We start from the raw sequence: 21,912 nt of genomic DNA on the forward strand, positions 1-21,912 counted from the left end.
TGTGAATTTTTACAAACTTACAAAAATTGTAAAAATGTGCTCTGTGAAGTTACAGAAAAATAAAGAGAATAAAGATTTTAAAAGTTTACTTTATGGCACATACGTGATACGTACTAAAACACGTCAGTACATTTAACATAATCATCGACATGTCGGTGTCATTTGAAAAATTACGATCAATTTAGTGTGTTTACAAGAAACACAAAAAATTGATTGTGGTTGGATGCTACCCTATTTAAAGTAGAGCTGAAGAGTGTTTTGAATCACTAAGAGTTGATAAGAGAAGACACCTACATAATCGAAGCACTTGGCATTTTATAAACGTATTCAGGCTGATGCATCTTGCTGTCAGAAACACTTGTATGAGTGATAAGCCTCTAGTGTTGCATTACAAGAGAGAGTAGCATTTAAATAAATTTTGCATCCAGTTTACTTACACACATATACACATTATGGTGATATTAGAATAGAAAATTAGGTGATTTCTAATTTGTGCAGTTATATTCATACTTTTGCATATGGGCATGTACAAGTAGTAAAAGATGACTGAGCGCTTATTGAATATAAAAATTTATATAAAAGAAAACTTAATTCAACTTTGATCAAAACTGTGGGAAATACCGTCTTTACATACTGAACTGAAGTTCAAATCAAAGACCTTGTCAAATTACATCGCAATATGTTTTTAAAAATTACATCCCATGACTCATTTAAAAAAAAAAAAAAAAGTTAATACAGCTTTAGCATCTTCAAGCGGTGAACATACTTGTTGGTTATTATGCACGAGGCTCAGGTGTCATACACCAGCTCTGTCAAAGGTGAAGCTCCAGTCTTGGCAAGTCGGATGACGTGGCTGAAGCCTGCGACGATGAGCCTACAAAGTTTCTTATTTCAGCGTTTGAAACACTGAACTCTGCGCTGACTGGAGACCAGGTACCACGTGACTCAGCTCAGCCAATCCTGTGTAAAAACGATGAGCGCTCGCGAACGCTTACGCCATATGCGTACGAGCGCATCCCTGAAAATCGCCTCTGTCATACAACCAGGAAGAAGGTGGGATAGCCCTGCGAAGCTAACATCCCCAATCTTTCTGCATACTTTCACCGAAAATAATGGGGTGCTCCAGGTGGAAGGTGACAGCGGTGATGTTTATGGTGGTAGTGGGCTCCTTATTACCTACTGATGCAGATGAACACGATCACACGGTAAGACAGCGTTTTGTGAGGCCGAGTGAAAAAGGGGGAGCCTTGAAAATAATGGACGTTTGTGCTCTGTGTAACCTGCTAACTAGCTACCACCGAGAAAACAGACTTGCAGACATGACAGGGATCATGACTTGGCCTGTTGGGTTAAAAATGGTTGCTCGGCGACCTATCAAACAGATATTTATGCAGTTAGCTGGGTTAACATGTCTCCATATATCGGCCTAAGTGCTTCTGGAAAACGTTTTCTTGCTAGCTTAGTAGCACGTCTTCCACATTGATCCTTCACAAGCTTTCTTCAGCACCGGCGGAAACTGCCCAAGTTAGCAGCTAGCTAGCGTTAATTTAGCTTTAAAAACGTTGTTTTTTTTTTTGTTTTTGTTTTTTTTTTAAAAAAAAGATATACTGGAAAGTCTTTAAAACACGGTAAATGCAAACATTTTATGCTAAATCACAACGTAAAACATGAAAGACTCCCGATGTTTACTCTGATTTAAATATTAAACCTAGACAGTCTTTTACAACTGGCTAACAAGGTGATGGGCTGTATTACTTTCCATCCACATTACTTTACGTCCACTGTGTTAATAAGTGGACGGGCACACAGTACCCGAGTTCACTTCCTTGAAACTTCAGCAAACATCGCAAACACAAAACTTTTTAGTACTGCACGGGCGCATCATGAATTAGCCACGTCACAATTTAATTGTTTTGCTTGTATTTAAATAAAATAATGATTACTTTTCACAATCAGTTTTGTGTTAATGTGATAGTTACTTTAAAATAACCTTTAATTAAAAATCTGTAAAATTTTTGTTGCACTGAATATGTTTTGAGTTACTTATAACTATCCCGACTTTAAAAGTCTAATATGAAACAAGTTGAACTTGCATACTACTAGTCTTTCTTTTTTCTCCTTTGCAGTACACAGATAAAGAAGAGGTAGTTTTATGGATGAACACAGTGGGGCCTTATCACAATAGACAGGAGACATACAAGTATTTCTCTTTGCCCTTCTGTGCGGGCTCCAAGAAAACCATCAGTCATTACCATGAAACACTTGGAGAGGCTCTGCAGGGAGTGGAACTGGAATTTAGTGGCCTGGACATTAAGTTCAAAGGTATTATACTTTTAAATCAACTATTCACTTGTTTAGTACAAATTTAATCAATTAGACCATTCTTACAATCCTTGTCTGTGTGTCTGAATGTCTGGCTTGCATTAAGTAAAATATTTTTATTATTTTTGCAGATGAAGTTATGCAGACAACATACTGTGAAATTGAATTGGACAAAGCCAAACAGGATGCCTTTGTTTATGCCATAAAGAATCACTACTGGTACCAAATGTACATTGATGATCTGCCCATCTGGGGTAAGTAATGCTGCTTTTCTTCCAGTTGATATCTGGGTTTGGCTTTGGTTAAGATCGGTCATCTGATTTCAGTCCAGCTGTTTCTTGTTTTTGTCAGATTAACAAGGTATTTACACAAGACTGAATGTGCACATTGGCCTCTTACTTTTAATTTAGGATGTATTAAAAAAAAATCTTACAGGGGTTCTTGTCAGGCAGGCTTTAATGAGTTTTAAACAGCTGATGAAGCATTGTGTTACACAATATTATGTATCGCATATCTTACAACAAGGTACTCGGCTCAGTACCTGGGGTAAATCAAGCAGCAGAGCTGGTTTGGTGAAGGTGAATGTGCTTCATAAGCTTCATTTGCTGATGTCTTGAGTGGCTGTTATTTGGTACAGAAAAGTGCTGCATTAATTTAAGGATATACTCTCAACTGTACTATAAACTTTATTTGTGATGTTAACTGTTATATTAGGTGCACCTAATTCCTGGTTCATTGAATGTTTACGGAGTTATGACACAAGTTTTTGTTTTTTTTCCCCCTGATTTCTTTGGTTAACCAACTGTGGTCCTGCAACTTGCACTGTTTGTGTTTTCACACATGGATGAGACTCTTTGAGGTTACATGAATTGTTCCATAAGGGGAAATTAACGACCCATTATAACTACTGACTTTTCTTATGCCAGTCATTCTTAACTAGTTATCTTTGTAGTCATTTACATTTTGCTGGCAGGTATTATGTGGTGCCACTCCCACAGCTGGTTAAACATAACGTGTGCATGCGGATGTTGCAGGTAGTGGGTGGGGCAAAGACATTTTCTCAAACAGTTCTGTATTTTACATTATGTATTTATAGTTTGCTAGCAACAGAAGACCATAGACTTTGACCTTGCATCCGGTTTGTCAGCAAGGTAACTTATCCATAATATCTGAGCTGGTTAGATATTTGGTTGAGGTTTTCAACACTGACAGCATACTTAAAGATAATTTTTGATTCTGCATGTTTGCAGTGACACTTGCAACATTTATAAATTAGATTTAGCTTGTGCTGAAGGCAATCTCCCTCTCAAGGACAGAATGCAAGAAAAGCAGTGAATTTGTGATGATTTCCTTTTCATAAGTATTTCTTTCTCTGTATCTCTCAATAATTCTATAATTGGAAGTAAATTTACATTATGAAAGCTGCAAAGCATCCTTGGAGCAGACATAAAAATGTTCTTTCACTATGTTGTAAAAGTTACATGTGTGGCTTTAGGAGAACTTTTTAAATTTCTATTGTAGACTATTATGTGTGTATAGAGTTGTATAAAAAGCACACTGGCTCATGACAATATTTTGTAATACTACAGCAAAGTTAACAAGTATTGAAACCAGTTAGCTTAATTAGTCCCACCACACCCTGACTTGGAATTTGCATGAAACTAAAGGATTGTTGTTGTCATGCCAATTTCATGTTTTCTGAAAATGTCAGACCTCTAATTTCATGTATTCACAACTTCATTATTTTCTTATTTTTAAGGTATTGTTGGTGAAGCGGATGAAAATGGAGACGATCATTACCTGTGGACATATAAGAAACTGGAGATTGGGTTCAATGGCAACAGAATTGTTGATGTGAATCTTACGAGCGAAGGCAAAGTCAAACTCATGCCGAACACAAGAATTGCAATGTCTTATTCTGTAAGTACTGAAAGATCCCTTTCATGTAGCATGCAAATACTCGTGTAAACTCATTTACTTTGAGTGAATACATTAATGAATACAAACCTTTTCTGACAGGTTAAATGGAAGAAGTCTGATGTAAAGTTTGAGGACAGGTTCGACAAATACCTCGATCCATCATTCTTCCAGCACAGGGTATGTAACTGTATCTTCAGTGTATTACTTCTTATCAACAAAGAAAACCACCTTGCAGGCTTTCAAATGGTGCAAATTGACCATTGCACCATGGTATTTTCAGCACAATGCAGCCGATCAACTGGGTAACATTTATTTGACTCTTTTATTCCTTCTGGCCTTATGACAGGAACCCAGATCCACCCTTTCTAACAGGTTCATCTGTTGGAAAGGGCCTAAGACAGATTTAAAGACACACTACAGCAGGGATGTCCAGCTCCGGTTCTCAAGGGCCACAATCCTGCAGGTTTTCCATGTATCCCTGCTCCAACACACCTGATTCAAACTAATCATTGTGCAGATCTTCTATGCCTGTTGGATCTATTTAATGGAAGCCAGGTGTGTTAGAGCAGGGATACGTGGAAAACCTGCAGGACAGCAACCCTTGAGGACTGACTTTGGGCACCCCTGCACTACAGAACCTTTGCCAATTTTCCCATCATGTGCCACCTATCGACGGCTAATTCGGCATCCATCTTGCATCCTACCTGACCTGTTTTCTCTCTCCAGCCAGCAAAAGACAAGCTGTGCATGACTCTTATTTTATCCCTTTTCTCTATTTTAATTTTCTTGCGTTTCTTTGCTGAATCAGCAATGTTGTGTTCAAAACAGCCAGTTCCTTATTTTATTGCAAAGCAAAATGTCACATCACGTTTTGGATGTAAAAGTTGTACAGTGTGGTTTCTCAGCCTCAGGACGCTGCTGGGTTAGCAATGGCTGTAGAATGCACATGATAGATGTCACTGTGTCATCTAACAAGTCTGGGACGCAGAGTTTTAAGGTCAAAAAGTTATGTAATGTGTCTTTAAGAGTGAATTTTAGATTCGACCATCTGCAGTTGTCAAAGTGTCTTGACTTGTACCTTGAAACTGAGATTAATAAGAGTGATTCCAGATAAGCTGATAATTAAGGCGCAGAAGTAGCTCAAAATATTCCTTGAATGTGTTTCACAACCTCTTTTTATACAATAATTTGTAATAACAATTTAAATGATGGAATTTTTTTTGTTTGTTTATTAGATTCATTGGTTCTCCATCTTCAACTCCTTCATGATGGTCATTTTCTTGGTGGGTCTGGTGTCCATGATTCTTATGAGAACACTAAGAAAGGATTATGCCAGATACAGCAAAGAGGAAGAAATGGACGACATGGCGAGTTTTTGCAAACAGTAAAAATTTAATATCCTTTGAATATTTGTGAACTGTGTGGTTTGTCTTATTTTGCTTGTGATTGCTAAACAGGACAGAGACCTGGGAGATGAATATGGGTGGAAGCAGGTTCATGGAGATGTGTTTAGGCCTTCAAGTCATCCTCTGATCTTTTCTTCACTCATTGGCTCTGGCTGCCAGATCTTCTCTGTCTCCCTCATCGTCATCATCGTTGCGATGGTTGAGGATCTTTACACAGAGTAAGTAATTTCCTTCAGCACATATTTTTTATAATTGTGGGATTCAGGTCAGGTATCCCGTTCTGTTGTGGTACATTTGTTTACTCTTTTCAAGTATTTTCTTCTACCAGTTCCAGTGCAGAAAACATGAAATGGCAGGTCTTTAAACGTCCCGTCTGAGTTTCCTGTCGAGCTAAACTTCAGTTTGGATACAACATGTAGAGATAAATGAGAAAACAGGAAGTAAAGATTATGAGGGGAAAGTTCTCAACTTTTATTTTAAAATAGAAGTAGACATAAGAGCAGGAAAACTGTATAAAGATAAAATTCCAGTTTCAACAGAAGTGAAGGTAAAAGACTAAGAGGAAAGTTCTTCACAACCCTGGACTCATTTTCTTCTCATTGCAGGAGAGGATCTATGTTGAGCACAGCCATTTTTGTGTATGCAGCGACTTCTCCTGTCAACGGCTACTTTGGGGGAAGTTTGTATGCAAAACAAGGAGGTAATGGCAAGAGACTATGTATCAAGCTTTTGGACACAACCATTTAATGCGTTTTGTCTTTTCAAAAGCCTTAAAAAAAAAAAAAAAACCCATGTGTGAACTGTGTTTTAATCATACAGGCAGGAGATGGATTAAACAAATGTTCATTGGGGCCTTTATGATCCCAGCCATGGTGTGTGGGACTGCCTTCTTCATCAACTTCATCGCCATCTACTACCATGCATCCAGAGCTATCCCATTTGGCACTATGGTTGGTTTTTACTCTGCAACACCTCCCTAAATAAAAAAAATAAATAAAAAAACCCACAATGTTATTAAGGACATCCGTCTAAGTCAACAACTTGCTGTTTAGGTGCCTGAATTGAGATGTAGGGCAATCACTCATATAAGAGATAAACAAGTAAAGCAATAAGGTTGGCACACAAACTGTTAAGTAAACAAAGTTATCTTTTGCAGGGTCTGAAATTTGCTGTGGGATTTCGGGAATCACGCATAATATAATCATTTCCTGCAAAGCTAATACTTGAAATTCAAGAAATCCCTGCATACAATTAGAGTGGTACGTAATTATGCGCAGTGAAGGTTTGCATCCGATCCATAAAACTAAAAGGACGGAGAAGACTTCTGCTAAAGATTTAGCACGCGCTGTTTCTTTTTAAAAGAATAGCCGCTCCGCAGCCAGGATTCTCTCTCCTGCTCCTGGTAAATGAAACGTTGCTGCCACATATCTGCCAGCAAGACGATCCATTCAGAGTCTGCTAGTTCAAATGTATATCTAACAATCTGAAGGGACAAATGCCAAGGCAGAAGATCAGTGCTAGTAACAGTGTCAGGACACAAATTTTCAAAGTCCTCGGGTAGCACTGGTACAGGCAACATAAATGAGCAGCCCAGGAAAAAGTTTCAGGCCAACAAAATATATACGTGGCTTTAACTTAACAGTGGTGACATAAATGTCTGATTCAGATGTGCCTTGCAGTGCAAAGAGAGAAAGTGAACAGGCTTTATTAAACTTCATGGCTTTGAAGCATAAAACTACCAAACCTTATTGATGTCAACAGGAGAAGAAAGATGTTTCCTGTTGTAACGCATTATTATATCATGGTCACAGATTATGAATGTGGAACAAGATAACTAAGTTGCAACACCTTAGTTAAGCACATACTTGTAGACAATTATCATTTAATATGATCATTTTAATGGTGAGATTTTTTTTTTTAATTTTTTTTTTTTATTTACAACTGGCTTGTTGATGGATTGGGGGGAATCCCCCCACCATTTTGAAAAATGAATTTCAGACTGTTTTGTTTCATGTAATGACATGTCTCATCTAATAAAACAAAAGATAAATGAACATGTTGACCTATGTTGTGAAATAAATGATACAGAATCTGAAAACACCCCAGATACTGATTCTTAACACAGACCACCCATCTGAAAATGAATCATTTTGGCTTCTTTGCAGGTTGCTGTCTGCTGCATCTGCTTCTTCGTCATTCTTCCATTAAACCTAGTCGGAACGATTTTGGGAAGGAATCTATCTGGTCAGCCAAACTTCCCGTGCCGAGTGAACGCCGTGCCACGACCGATCCCCGAGAAGAAATGGTGAGTGTGGAGTTGTGCTGATAAGGTCATATTGGTTTCTGGGAGCAGTCTGGTTTTTTTTTTTTTGTTTGTTTGGGGGTTTTTTAAATCAGGAAGTTGCTTTTGTGGTATTATGGCAAACTTCTGGCAGCTGAGTTACACTGGACACCAATATATACTGCTAGAATAGCTTAAACCTGTAGAGTTTGACCAAAATCTTAGTCGGTCCATGAAATGTCAGATCCTACACAGATCTGACATTTCATGGAGTATAAAACATTTAACTGTCTGTTCAAACTCCTTTATAGGTTATTGAAAACATCACTGCTATCAGGTGAAAAAGGTGGTGGTGGCTTTAGGTCACTATCTGACTTTATTGGTATTTTCAGCCAGCCAGGCTTTTACTTCTCTTAAAACAGTAGTCACGTTTTACTCCCCTCAATGTGAAATCTATCACAAACACTCAAGATAATGATATCTACATGTTAATTTTTTCATTCTCAGGTTCATGGAGCCGGCGGTCATTGTGTGTCTTGGAGGAATCCTGCCATTTGGTTCCATTTTCATTGAAATGTAAGTGTATTTGGTGAAACAGGTGATGTGCTTGTTTTTAAGGCCATACAGCCATGTTGATGTGGTTTCTGTTCCGCCTTGTCAGGTACTTCATCTTCACATCTTTTTGGGCCTACAAAATCTATTATGTGTATGGCTTCATGATGCTGGTCCTGGTTATCCTTTGCATTGTGACTGTGTGCGTCACCATCGTGTGTACATACTTCCTGCTCAACGCCGAAGACTACAGATGGTAATGAAATGAAAAATACTTTACCTAATCTAGAGGGAAATTACAGCTTTCATAAGCTTTCTTATTTTACACAGATGTCTAAAATTTCCATTATAAAGTAAATTGATTGTCTTTCCGCTCTGGTTTTATATTCCCATTTGTGTCTCTTCCATTTCAGGCAGTGGACTAGCTTCCTCTCTGCTGCATCCACGGCTGTTTATGTTTACATGTACTCATTTTACTACTATTTCTTCAAAACTAAGTAAGTGATACTCTTTATCCCTGTAAAATGATCCATAAAATGAGGTAAGCAAGATGTCCAGCTCTGACATGTTTCATCCCCCTGTACTTCAGGATGTACGGGCTGTTTCAGACGTCCTTCTACTTTGGCTACATGGCCGTGTTCAGCACTGCACTAGGAATCATGTGTGGTGAGTTCTGGGTCAACTTTGTTACATACTGAAGAACTCATGAAATTATATTAAATAAACTCTTTACAAACTAAAAAAAATTACTATTTTTTAACAACAAATATTACCAGTTTTTCAAGAGTAGAATTATTTGGTGGAACAAGCTCATTATGTCAGTATATATTTATACAAAAGACAGGGTTTTATTTAAGCCTGCGATGCATGAATTATTAAATCAATACCACATTTTTTTCACATGCAATATTTTACTTCTGTAGACATGTACAGAGACCCTTTTCTTTGTCTTTAATGTTTTACTTTTTTAGTTGATGTATTCTATAGAAATATTTATAATATATTATCATATTTATATAATAGTCCATTTTTATAGAATATTCCTGTAATTTTTTTTTGTCTTGTTTATTCCTGTAAAGTTGGTAATTATGAGTATATATGACAATTTATACTATGTTTATTATTCAGTGAGTGTGTTTGGCGACTCTAATGTCCACTGGAGTGTCAAAATGTAAATATGCCTTCCAAACTTATGAATATCCCAGAAAACAGCCTTTAAATAGGTGTCCACTGTAGTGGACACAATGCATCCAAGGGTTAAGTCCATTATCTACAACTTTTTCCCCGAATTTTATTTTGAGAATTTGTTTATATACACAAAGTATTTTTATCTTTGAACAGTGCCACTGGTTGATCATTTTAGGTAATTAAGAAAATATTTCAAAGAACTAGATTTTGTTGCGGTTTTATGAGAATGTGACATCCAGGAACTTATGTTTACAACCCCAATTCTAACAGAAAATAAATTTATTTTATATATATATTGACCTCTAATCACCAGATCTGTAATAATTAAGGGCAAGTGGAGTAGTTAAAATGTAATAAAAATAAACACAGTGAGATTTATTGTATAAAAGTAAAAACTAATGCATAGTAAACAATAATATGCATTAGCCTGCTGGAAACTTTAACACTCCCAGTTGTTGCTCAACCAAGCTCGCCACTCATCCGCCATGACTATTGCATCAAACTTGTTCTTAAAAAATCTACAATGCCAACCAGGAGTCAATAAAAATTAATACAAACCTGGATGAACAGAGCCTCACCATCCCTAAAATAACAAATCAGACACCTAACAAAGTCCTGATGAAATGAGGCTTAATCGAGTGATGCAATAAGTGATGCAAAAATCGTGCGGTGTAAAGCTGACTATTAACGATTCAATCGAACTGGTTTGACTTTCTTTTCAGATGTTGAAAATTTAGCTCTTAGTTCAGGACTCCTGTTAATATTTGATTCTCCAACTACAAGCACAAATTACTGTCTACTTGACAGAACCACTCCAAAGTATTTAAGACATCTCTACAATCAAATAAAAACAAAATATCCCATCAAGTTTTCTCCTTCACCTGTAAGCTGAATTGATTTTTCAGCTGAAAGAGTAATAAGCCATAGCTGACACCTGTGCGGAGATCTGATGTTGGAACATCAGGTGCCTTCTGGGATGACCGTGTCCGCCTGCTCATTTTGTAGATGTAGTATGAGCTTTTTTTTTTTTTTTGTCTCTGCTGCAACCTTTTATTAGACACCCTGAGCAATAATCTTTCTGTCCTGTGATAGATTTACTCGTACAGAGTGCTGTGTGTGAAGCTGTCAGCCTCGGGTCAAACTTGCATAATATGCATCACTTTCCAGGTGCCGTTGGATACATGGGAACAAGTGCCTTTGTGAGGAAGATCTACACAAATGTGAAAATCGATTAAGAAGCGAAGCAGCAATGCAGGGATGTTAATGGAGATGCCTACGAGTGTACTGAAAGACGGTGGGCACAAGTCATTCTTTATTACTTTTTTTTTCTTCTTGCAAAGAGATTGTGAGGATCTCACTTTGTACAATGTAGTTTTTCCTTTATTTTCTCTCCTGCAAATGAATTTGGACACCGCAACTGAAAAGCGAACAAGAGGAAACGTGCGGATGAGATCAAACACAAGGTTCTGTTTTTATCTATTGCTTTCAAAGAAACGTTGGGGCGAATGTTAAAGGCTGACTTCTATTTTCCAACCCAGTCCCACCTGAGACCAGAGAACATAATGTATATTGACTGAGTGGTGTAGCTCTCTTCAGTGAAGAGGCCGAAGTGTGTGGAAAGCCTTTGTTCTGTTGTGTCAGAATATTGGGGAAAGTGGGTTAGTGTCCGAGTTCTGACTTGATTTCTATTTTGTATTCTTAAGTCACTCTGTTATCACACAGTTCAGTAGTTTGTTCCTGTTCACTTCCACCGCAAAAAGATGACAAACAAGAAAAGCTGTCATCGCTCGATGATCATTCCCCCATCTTGGCGATTCTTAATTCCTTGTTACAGTAGCAGTCCATCCAGTTTGAGATTTTAGTCCTGCTGTAGTTTACTGTACAGATGAGCAGAGGGACTGATCAGTGGCTAAGGTACAGTAACAACAGATTTTTAAATGGATGTTTGATGTGATCCCATTTCCCAGTTTAGTCCTGTTTTCTTAATGTTTGGGTTTGAATGAAGTCTACTTGTAAAGATAATATATGGATGGGGTGGGAGTGTATATAACCTTAATAATGTACCTTTAGATGTAGATCCCAAATGTATTTTCGTTGTACAGATTTCCTACAGGGTGGTTTTTTTTTTTTTGTTTTTTTTTTGTTTTTTTCCTTCTTCCCCAAATGAATCCTTTAGTTTGAAAACAAATTTGTCTTTTGTTTGGGGTGGGGCTGGTGGCGCTGTTACATCTTGCCTGAAATTGCATGAAGGTTTTCACCAAATCATCTGCTCAAATTCCACTGTAGTCAGTGTTGTCATTTTTTTTCTCATTTCCTGATGGTGGGCATCTTTTGTCTCAAAATGTAAAGCTACATTTTGATCCAAATATGCACCTGGTTAAATTCTTTTTTTTTTATTTCTGATATTATTTAAAGCTTTAAAAGGCTCTACATCTTCTGGTAAGCCATTTCCTTCATTTTGTTGCATAACCTGAAACATAGTTTGTGAATGTCAGAAGGAACAAGGCAGCTGCTTTGTTTCTGCAAACATACTGTACAAAATGAACTTTACGTACACCTAAAACTAGATGTTTTCATAACCACATGCAGTACTGCAGTGTTGCAAATGCTTTTCCATTTTGTGTAAATACAGTATGTACCCTACTTGTATGAGAAGTGGCAATGCCTTTTTCTAATTTCCAGTTCTCCCTCACTGAAGTTGATTTTGGCACCTCATGTTGTGTACCAATGTCTGAGACATTTTGAACCTGCATATTAACTTGCTGTAAAAAGAGAAAATAAACATGTTTATGTACAGGGGTTATTAAGTGTGGTTTTGACTTGATAATGATCCTCTTTAATTTTGGTTTTACCAACACAGCATCATTTAGTTGTATGCTGTAGAGTCAGAAAACGAGCGGCTATAAATGAGCAGTGATCAGCAGAGTCACAACTCACAGTCAAGACAACAGTTATTGGTGGATATCTTGATTTATTCAGTTCAGGGTACACCTAAAACTAAAATAAGTAGATCTTTAGATTTGTAGCATTGAATGTTTTGGGTCACTGAACGGTTCAGTTAACTTTCTCAAAGTACTCCTTTGATCCTTCTGGAGTTGGTTTGATCTGAAAGGAAAGCAGACAAGAAACTTCAGGTTTGTGATAAAACTGAACGCTGATATGATGCTTAATCCCCATCAATAACGGAGCTTTTGTTTCCTTCTAAGCAGCTACAATAAACCCCAGCCCAGTGCAGTCTTGCACTGAAATAAGCAGATGGACAATGCATGTCTTCCTTTTATTGTCTGGATCACATTTTTATGCTAACTAAACCACAGACTGCTCAGACAAGTATACATGCTGGCATGTATGGAACAATGCTGTTTGGGTAATTTTTTTATTTATTTATTTATTTATTTATTTTTTTAAATTGCTGTTGGTGCGGCTGTCTTATTATTCACACATTCAGAAATATATTTGTACAGACTAAGTTGCAACGTAATACGTGACTTACAGTTTGCTACATGCAAAAAAAACACCTTTTCTCTGTTGCTCATAGCAACATGCAGCTAAGTGGACACACACTACCAGGCAAAAGTTTGGACACAGGTTCCAATTATTTAATTTAAAAAAAAAAAAGATTTAGCTGGTAGTGGTTGTCCTTTATGGCTGTATAAACAAAGTCATATATAAATGTATTCAGAACTTGTAAAACATAATAAATTGATTTGGTAAAAAAAAAAAAAATTAAGTGATCAAACCTTAATGAATTTGATTAAAAACTGTTTCTTCTGCCAAAAAAGTTCCCAATTTGTAATTTGAGCTTTTGCAAGTCAGACTACACAGCCCTTTTAGTGTCATGATACTTTGTGTAATATAGCACAATATTTCTTTATCTGACTGCTGAAGCTTATGGAAAAGTTTCTTTTATGAAGAGCAAATTAGGACTTAAAAGTTGGTGTATTTATATTTGATGAGACTGACATTAACAGTGCATTTCCATCATTTGAAAACTAGGAGCATCGTCTTCGTAAAGTACTGCAGCACTGCATTTTATAACCATAGCGTTTTGTTTGAGAAGTATATGCATTATATTGAACTCAATAGCGCCATCAAAGATTACATCTTCATAAACCTGTTTTTTTTTTAGATTCTGAACCTGCTTGTATATACATTATTATTTTGCATGCATTTAATGTTTCAAACATTAAAAGTATACTGCTTTACAGTTGTGTATTTCACATAAAACATTTAACATGATTTATTAGGCACCAGAATCACATAAACCAACACATTTAAGAATAACGTGTTTAGTGCTCTCCTAATTTATCCAACCTAGATCCTAGAGCCATCTTCTACAAATGAAGCATTTTTTAACCCTTTAACTACCTCCACTGTTTAGGAAAGCAAATTTTCAGTGGTTATAAAAAAATTTCCTTTAAGTGGAAATAAACCTGTCAACCATCTCCTCAACGTTGTTTGAATATATAATTCCCAAAGTAAGTGCTTGTTATCCCATTACCATTTGATTTTTAGTAAAATGTAAGAAATATTCTCTGCCTTTTTCCTTGCCATTTGCAAGAAAAAAAACTAAGCTAGGTAAAGCTAGGAGATGCAGCTGTATTTTACTGACTGGGATATGTGTAATGTCTTCATTGTACTCACTGTTGGGGACTCGGGGGTCCAGCTGGCTGGACAGACCTCTCCGTGAGTCTCAACAAACTGGAATGCCCTCACTAAACGAAGAGTCTCTTCCACACAACGCCCAACTGGCAGATCATTCACGCTCATGTGCTTCACAACACCATTGGGATCGATGATAAACAGACCCCTGAGGGACAGTATCGAAACACATCATCAAACATTAAGGCAATGCAGACACCATCGACCAGCACTATTAGCACAAAAAACTTTTAGCTTTGAAAACCTCACAGTGGCAGCAACAGAAGAAATGTTATAAATAAAATAAAAGGAGGGCAATTTAATGCTGGACTCTAGACTATAAAGCAGTTGGTTTTCATCTAAATGTTCAGCTATTAAACATGTGAACAATGTGATCCAATGAAACATCTTCCTTTATCAAAGCATCAACTTGAACATTGTAAATGTGGGTTTTTCTATATATGAAAATTAACACCTAAATGGTACAAGATTTAGGAGACTGATGCAACAGATGGAAGAGTGGAACTATTCAGAACACAGAATGCCTTCTACTAAAAGAAAACATTCCTTTTTTACTGGATCATTAAAGCACAAACTAGTCAGTGGAGTTAAAATTGTAAAATGAGCATGATAGAACTGATACTCTTTACAGACAACCTGATAAACCCACCTCAGTGCGATGCCTGGATTCTCCAGAAGCACTCCATAGTCTCTGGAAATCTGCTTGCTGAGGTCTGATAGTAAGGGGATGTGAATATTGCCCAAGCCTCCAGCCTGAAAAAACATTAACTAGAAAAGCACTCTGATAGCGCAGACATTCACCAAGCAGCTCATTCCCATGCATATTGTAATGAATATGCATGGGATATTCGTCCATAATTCCGTCCAGATCACTCCCAAAATGTAATGGAATCTAAGACCCATGAACCATTCTCCAAAAAAATAAAATAAGTCTATATATCACATAAATCCAGCCAGAAGTTTTTGTGTGAAGTTGTTCACAAACAGACAGATATACAAAAGCAAAAACATAACCGCCTTGGCAGAGCTAATCAGACCCATCACACACAGTCTATTGCTCTAAACATACTACTGCTGGAGATTTTGTAGTAATAACTGCATTTTAAATCATTTCAGCTTCACAAGTCAATCTTACAAAAATAGCTAAATTAAACTGTCCCTCTGTGTCACAGGTGTGAGACTACCTTTCGTGGAGTATTAATCCATGCCAGGTGGGTAAAGTGTGAATCCACAGACACTCCCACCACCTCACAGTTGATGTCATGAAACTCGCTTGCCTTGTCGCTGAATGAAATGATCTCTGTTGGGCACACAAATGTGCTGCAAAAGGAAAAAAATTATTTCAAGTTGGAAAAAAAACAGCACAGTAGCATCATTCTGCTGCTATAATGCCCAAGAAGACAAATAAAAAGATCAATAAAAACAATAAAAATGACCAAAAAAAAAAAAATCTATAATGGATTATTTGCATTTATTTGGATTTTTTTTTTTTTTTTTTGTAAAAAAAAAAAAAAAAATCTAAAAATTATGAAGGGAAAAATCCCAAAATTTGATTTTTTTTTTTTTCTATTAAATTTCCCACTCCGTTATTTTCTGATGTATTATGAAGCCTTCTATCAGATTTCTCTTGAAGATTGTCAGAGGTACTTTAATATCTGAGATCACTTGTGCTCATGTTTTATCACACAGTGCTTGCCTGACAATCACTTTCCTTATGAATACTCACAAGTCCAGCGGGTAGAAGAAAAGAACCAGATATTTGCCCTTGAAGTCAGCCAGACTCATCTCATGGAACTCCCCATTGTGGACAGCTGTGGCTTTAAAGTCGGGAGCAGGTTGAGTGACAGCAGGAGCCCATCTGGAAGTACCTGATAAACACAAGTCAAACACTTCAACCCCATTTATCAGGGTGGGCTGTGCACATGCTACAGGTTTTAAGTCATTGTCTTGCTTTTGTGGATGTATTAGAGGAAGACACTCATTTTGCAAAGTACTGACATCTTGTAATCCCAGTGATGAGCCCAATGTTTAGGAATAGACACCATTACATGTGTAAAATAAAGTAAAGAATTTACTCAAGATACCCCTGTGTAACTGCAGATTTTTCAAATATATTTTTATTATTCTACAAATAAATTATTATAGAATCAAGGTCAGAAAATGTAATCTTTTATGTCGAACAATTACAGGTTCATACAGCGACTGTGCAAAGTGTAGCTTTAATGATAATTCCAGGAAATGGGGAATTGTATTGTCATAGTGAAGTCATGACTACAAGTAAACGCTTGATCTTCTAAAAGCATAAACAAGATAAAGTAGTTTCCATAATTTACAAGAACCAAAGAACAAAACCAGATTTGTCATGTGAAAAAAAATAAGCACGCCCCTATATTTAATCAGATCTTTTTCAAGTGAGTAGAATGAGATTAATATTGTCAAGGAACTTTTATGCCATAATGTGGAGCCAGCCTTTAACATCTTGGCCTTTGACATTTTGGACATTTATTCAAATATGAACGGCTGTTGTGCAAAGATCGACAGAGCTGTCTGAGGTCTTCAGATAAAAGCTTGAGGGTGTGGCAAGAAAATGTAAGAAGTTATATCATTTAAAATTCAACTGATGTATAATTGATGCAGATTTTAAACGTTTGCTGGTTTATCTAGGACTGAGCAGGCTCAGAAGCAAAATGTGTGATGCAGAAACAAAGTCTCTGGGAAGTGTGAAATTTTCCTGCAGATTCTGCAAGTGTTTGTATTCAACTGGCTCTTTAGGTTTGGTAGAAAATGCACCGATTTAACCTGCTCATGAGTTGTTGGTCTAAGCGATACTGGAGAAAAACTATTTTAGTGTGAACCAAAATTAGATTTTAATTAAAATAAATTTATCTCAGCAGTAATGCGATTTTCATAAGGAAAACTTTATCTCAGCTGTAAAGCATGGTGGTAGTCATGTCATGATTTGGAGTTGCATCACTGCAGTGAGAACATTTAAAGGCATTGTCCAGACCTCTTTCTGAAAGGTGAAGTAAAACAGATACCATGTAACTTTTGACCCAAATATATACCTAATATGAGTAATAGTGGGTGATTTTTGGGGTCAATATACAGTGCTTGATGCATGCTGGCACTCCCCAGGGGGCTGCCCTTTTCAGAAACCAGACATTATAACTTTGCAGGAGCAGATCCATCTCTCATGGGACCATGCTACCTGAAGTGCTATTCTTTATGGCTTCCCCTCTATAAACAGAGGGATCTGCTTTGTGCGACTTTTTCTTCCTCTTCAATCGAAAGTTTGTCATGGCTGAATGAAGCAAGAAGGTGAAAACAGTGTCTGAGAACACCAGAAAGAGAAGTTGGGAGAGAGATCGCCTCAAAAGATAAATACAAGTTGATCTTTGTAAAGAATTCGCTCTTAGAAATTTGATGAAAAAACAGATGCAAAACTCAGTTTTTGTTTGCCTCGGTGTTTTTAGACAGGTAAGTTAGCTCTTTGCCTGTTGTGCGAATGCATCAAAATGAGATGTACTTTTTCTCATTTTTTATCCAGCGTTTATCCAAAACAATGGCAATAAGTGCCTGACAAGCTGCAGAATAAAACACGGATGAAGACTGTTTCATTTTGCGACAGTGTTGTGTGGCTTGTAGAAAGTTAGAGGCTTAGCGCCCCTAGTGGCCAAAAGTGAGATGTGGTTTCCCTTTAAGCTGAAAGCAAACCTTTCAGTATATCAACCGTAGAACAATAACGTAGCATGAGTTGCAAGTAAAAATGAATGTAGCATGGATGTTAACCTGTTTTACTGCTTAACATTATATCTTTTAACAGCTGTTGAATAAATCAATATAAAGGTTTTCAAGGCATTGTTCAATAGATGGTTTGTCAGTGATGTAGAAAACAAAATAACAATAAATCAATCCAATTTATCAAAATGATCTCGGTCTGATACATACTGGTGGAAAACCAAGATCTCTGAAGTGCAGGTGCAGTGAAGATCCTTGTGGCCCCACAGACTCCATGTTGACAAGCTGCTGCAACTTTCAGTCCACCTGCTGCAACTTGCACCTGAAAATGATCAATTCATCATGAATGAGCTGTAGTAACATTGTTTAGTTTTTACATATCGAACTATAGTCTGAATTTAATATGGAGAATTCATGGATGTTTATTTTCTACTTAAACCAGCAGAAGAACTAGAAAAGCACTCTGAGAGCGCAAACCTCCGCCAAGGCCTTTAAAAAATTCCTGGATCCAAACGGTGATCCGGATCACCACCAAAATTAAATCTGATCTTCGTTTTCACATTTCCAAAAACTCCTGAAAATTCCATGAAAATCCGTCCATAACTTTGTGAGCTATCTTGAACACACACAAACAAACAAACAGATAAACACCAGAGGTAATAAATACCTCCAATGCTCCCACTTCAAGATCTATTGAGCAAAGGTTATGATAATTGTGCATGCAAGATGCTTGGTTTGGGAAATCTCTTTCCAATTGGAGCTGTTTGATGAAACTTTAAAAAAGCAGTGGCTCAGCAAACAGAATACAATAACAGGTGCTGTAACAGAAGTGTCTGCAGACTGATTTACAAGTGAAACTGCATTTTTTATTATGACAGATAATTACAGTTGCTAATACAATATGCATTATTTCAAATGTCCACATAATCCTTCAATAAATCTCTTCTTATAGATTAAATTTATTTTTGTCATTAAAGCATGAAATAGATATTTTTGTAACAGTGATTTTTGCAACAGTGAACGATAGTCCGGGACATGTCAACATGCACCAAGTATTAGGTGAGGAAATGTCTATATCTTCATTAAAACCTGGTTCAGTCAAAATATCAAAGGCCACCTCTAACAGGGGGTCTCATTATGAACCAAATTGCTGCCGCACTGCTCCCCGTGAGTTTAAATGCCTGCCAAAACTCACACAGTGATATCGCAACAAGTTCTCTACATCTGCTGCCACGAGCAAAATACCTGCTGGGAAAACACTGCCTGCTGTTACCAACAGGGGACGAGCAGACTGAAAACACCATGGTAACCAACAGTGCATCATGTGTACTCTTTGGGGAATATGTTTTGCAGAATAAGAAAAATGCTAAAAGGGACAATCAAGAAAAAAAACTTGTTTTATGCTGACGAGATGCTCTAAAATAAAACTGTGAATTCTGATTATGACATTATCTTTTTTTTTTTTAAAAAAGTTCCTGTTAGGCGTACAATCTAATCACAGCAGAAAAGGGGATGCATTACTAATGATAACCACACTGCCCTCCTACACACGTAAAAATCAACAGAACAGATGGGTGTGCTCCACTTATTTCAGGACAGTGTTTAAATGGTAGCATTTAATTGTTGAAAGTAAAAGGTAAAAAGCTTGCAATTAACTGTGTTGTTTTTATAAAAATTTACAAGCATAATATATATGTAGAAGGCTGTCCCAATAACGTATTATGTAATTATGAAGTATGTAGTTTCATTACAGTTGTACATAGTTCATACTGTAATAATCATAACCAGTTTAATTCACCTGTATCAGTTGAGTGAAGCAAAGCATAAATGTCACATTTCTGTGTCGTCCTCAAACCGTGCACACTTTAGATTACATTCTTGATGTACACCCATTATCTCAATCACTTTAAAGGAGTTTTACTGCCACAAAATGTTTACCTCAAGGTTTTCCAGTATACATTTGTTCACTTGCACATTACAGATTTAATTTCTAAACTAAACATCACAGTCCCAGGGAGGGAATATTTTATTTTTAAGTCAAATGGGAAAAAAAAGCCGAGAGAGGTGGGTCAGATGTGCTGATACAGAATCTTAAAATTCATCTTCACATCCATTATCACACTTAGTTCACTAAACTTGATATAAAAGCAGCATGTGATGAACTTGCGACCTGTCCAGGGTGTATCCTGCCTCTCAACCTGTCCAGGGTGGGTGGGTCGGATGGATGGATGGCGTTCATCACAATAAATTAATTACATAAACATTAACGTGTTTAAAAAAATAAAAAAATGTAATCACAGAACACTTGTCAGTTTGTTATTTCTTGGTACACTAATTACTCTGATGCATACAGTACCTTTGCTACAACTGCACTGGTGCTATATTTAATGATGTTTCAGTGAGTTTATTTAAAGCCAACACGAGCATCGACGGGTCTAGCATCTTTTTCTGGTGGTATCAGGAACTCCGGGTGAAAAACACTTTGAACTTGTAGTTTCTCTTCTCCGTTAGCAGTAGCTGCGAAGCCCCTTCTCTCCGTTAAATAAAAGTATTTAAAATGTTTTAAGATGTTTTCAATTTCTTTTATACCATTTTAAAATTAAATGAATTTTTAATAATGGCGCTCAAGTTTACAATAATAATCTCTTTTTCCATCTAAATGAAAATAAACTGTTGCTTTTAGGGACAAATTTTATTGTGCGATGAAAATGCAATTCATCAAGATGAACTAATTATTAAGTCTGTAATTATTTACATAATTTTTTTTTTTACTGAGTCCAACTCCTAGTATTATTATATTCTGTTTAAGCTTTAATCGTAACATCAATATTTATATTAGCAATTGCAACAATTTAAATTGCAAATATCCATCCATTATCCTAACTGCTTAGTCCGAGTAAGGGTCGCGGGGAAGCTGGAGTCTATCCCAGCCATTGCCGGGGGAAAGGTACAGCCTGGACAGCTCACCACACAGAGATAAACAACCACTCATGCTCACGGGCAATTGAGGGTCACCAATTAACCTAACATCTTTGGATGGTGACAAGAGGCCAGAGTACCTGGAGAGAACGTACGCATAGACCGGGAGAAGAAGCAAACTTCACACAGAAGGTGCAACCTTCCCCAGCCGAGGATTGAACAGGTGACCTTCTTACTGTGAGACCACAGTGCTAACCACCATGCCAACTCATTGGCAAATAATTAATAATAAAATGTAATACCTGTTCTTTTCTTCTTTTTTTTTTAAACTCTATATGCTATTTATTACACCTGTACTTTTCTTGGCATTGTCTAACATCACACTGCTCTCCGTAAAATAAGTGACAAAACAAGTGTACAACTCAATATACAGAGTAAAAAAAACTTCAGATAATTAGAAAAGAAAAAAAAAAAAAGCAAAATTGGGGTATAACTTATAAAATACAACTTTAGCTAAACACATAATAGAAGTTACATTCATTTGGTCAGCTAACATTATTCTCATATTTGCTTCATTAATGACAAATAAATATAAAAACATGACTGCTTTTTTATAAACCAGCGTGTTCACTTGAAGCGGTCGCGGACCAGAGATTGACACCAGCTAGTGTCCATGTTCAAATGTGCGACACACACGATATCACAGCGCGTCCGTCCACATAGAAAATCAATTATTCCGATTCATTGTTGGCTGGTAAGCTCTGAACTGGAGCAAAAAACATGTGGACGGCTGGTGGTAAATGTTTGTCTGAACTTGCACTTACGGAGGTCTTGAATAGTCTTCCAAAGGTGGCTGCCATCTTGGCTTATGTCAGAGAAAAGGGCGGTCTGAACAGGTCATTTAGGCACGTGCAAGATGCAAAA

The 21,912-nt window shown here is 36.9% G+C and overlaps 2 protein-coding genes across 2 annotated transcripts; one reads left to right on the forward strand and one right to left on the reverse strand.

The window, feature by feature from the left end:
- The first annotated feature begins 1,049 nt into the window (after window positions 1-1,049).
- Window positions 1,050-12,562, forward strand: tm9sf3 (transmembrane 9 superfamily member 3). The gene is made up of 15 exons (XM_079248395.1): window positions 1,050-1,205; window positions 2,127-2,322; window positions 2,454-2,576; window positions 4,082-4,242; window positions 4,342-4,419; window positions 5,478-5,609; window positions 5,700-5,866; window positions 6,254-6,348; window positions 6,468-6,598; window positions 7,814-7,953; window positions 8,437-8,505; window positions 8,591-8,737; window positions 8,895-8,978; window positions 9,071-9,147; window positions 10,837-12,562. The coding sequence occupies exons 1-15, from the start codon at window positions 1,113-1,115 to the stop codon at window positions 10,902-10,904; spliced, it is 1,761 nt and encodes a 586-aa protein (XP_079104521.1). The 5' UTR covers window positions 1,050-1,112; the 3' UTR covers window positions 10,905-12,562.
- Window positions 12,563-12,629: 67 nt separating this feature from the next.
- prdx3 (peroxiredoxin 3) lies at window positions 12,630-21,865 on the reverse strand. Its single transcript, XM_079248426.1, has 7 exons — window positions 21,813-21,865; window positions 18,280-18,391; window positions 16,058-16,199; window positions 15,516-15,651; window positions 14,981-15,084; window positions 14,314-14,479; window positions 12,630-12,774 (listed from the first exon to the last, which is right to left on the reverse strand). Exons 1-7 carry the CDS (start codon window positions 21,846-21,848, stop codon window positions 12,724-12,726), a joined length of 747 nt encoding a protein of 248 aa, XP_079104552.1. The 5' UTR covers window positions 21,849-21,865; the 3' UTR covers window positions 12,630-12,723.
- Between the last annotated feature and the right edge of the window lie 47 nt (window positions 21,866-21,912).

Source organism: Telmatherina bonti (genome assembly GCF_933228915.1).
Source record: "Telmatherina bonti genome assembly, chromosome: 11".
NCBI lineage: Eukaryota > Metazoa > Chordata > Actinopteri > Atheriniformes > Telmatherinidae > Telmatherina > Telmatherina bonti.

Coding starts and splice junctions, on each gene's coding strand:
- tm9sf3 (XM_079248395.1), top strand. CDS start 1,113: ATGGGGTGCTCCAGGTGGAAGGTGACAGCGGTGATGTTTATGGTGGTA. Junction 1,206..2,126: donor CAGATGAACACGATCACACG/GTAAGACAGCGT, acceptor TCTCCTTTGCAG/TACACAGATAAAGAAGAGGT. Junction 6,349..6,467: donor TTTGTATGCAAAACAAGGAG/GTAATGGCAAGA, acceptor TTAATCATACAG/GCAGGAGATGGATTAAACAA.
- prdx3 (XM_079248426.1), bottom strand. CDS start 21,848: ATGGCAGCCACCTTTGGAAGACTATTCAAGACCTCC. Junction 18,392..21,812: donor GAAGACTATTCAAGACCTCC/GTAAGTGCAAGT, acceptor GATCATTTTCAG/GTGCAAGTTGCAGCAGGTGG. Junction 12,775..14,313: donor GGACCCCCGAGTCCCCAACA/GTGAGTACAATG, acceptor CTTTCCTTTCAG/ATCAAACCAACTCCAGAAGG.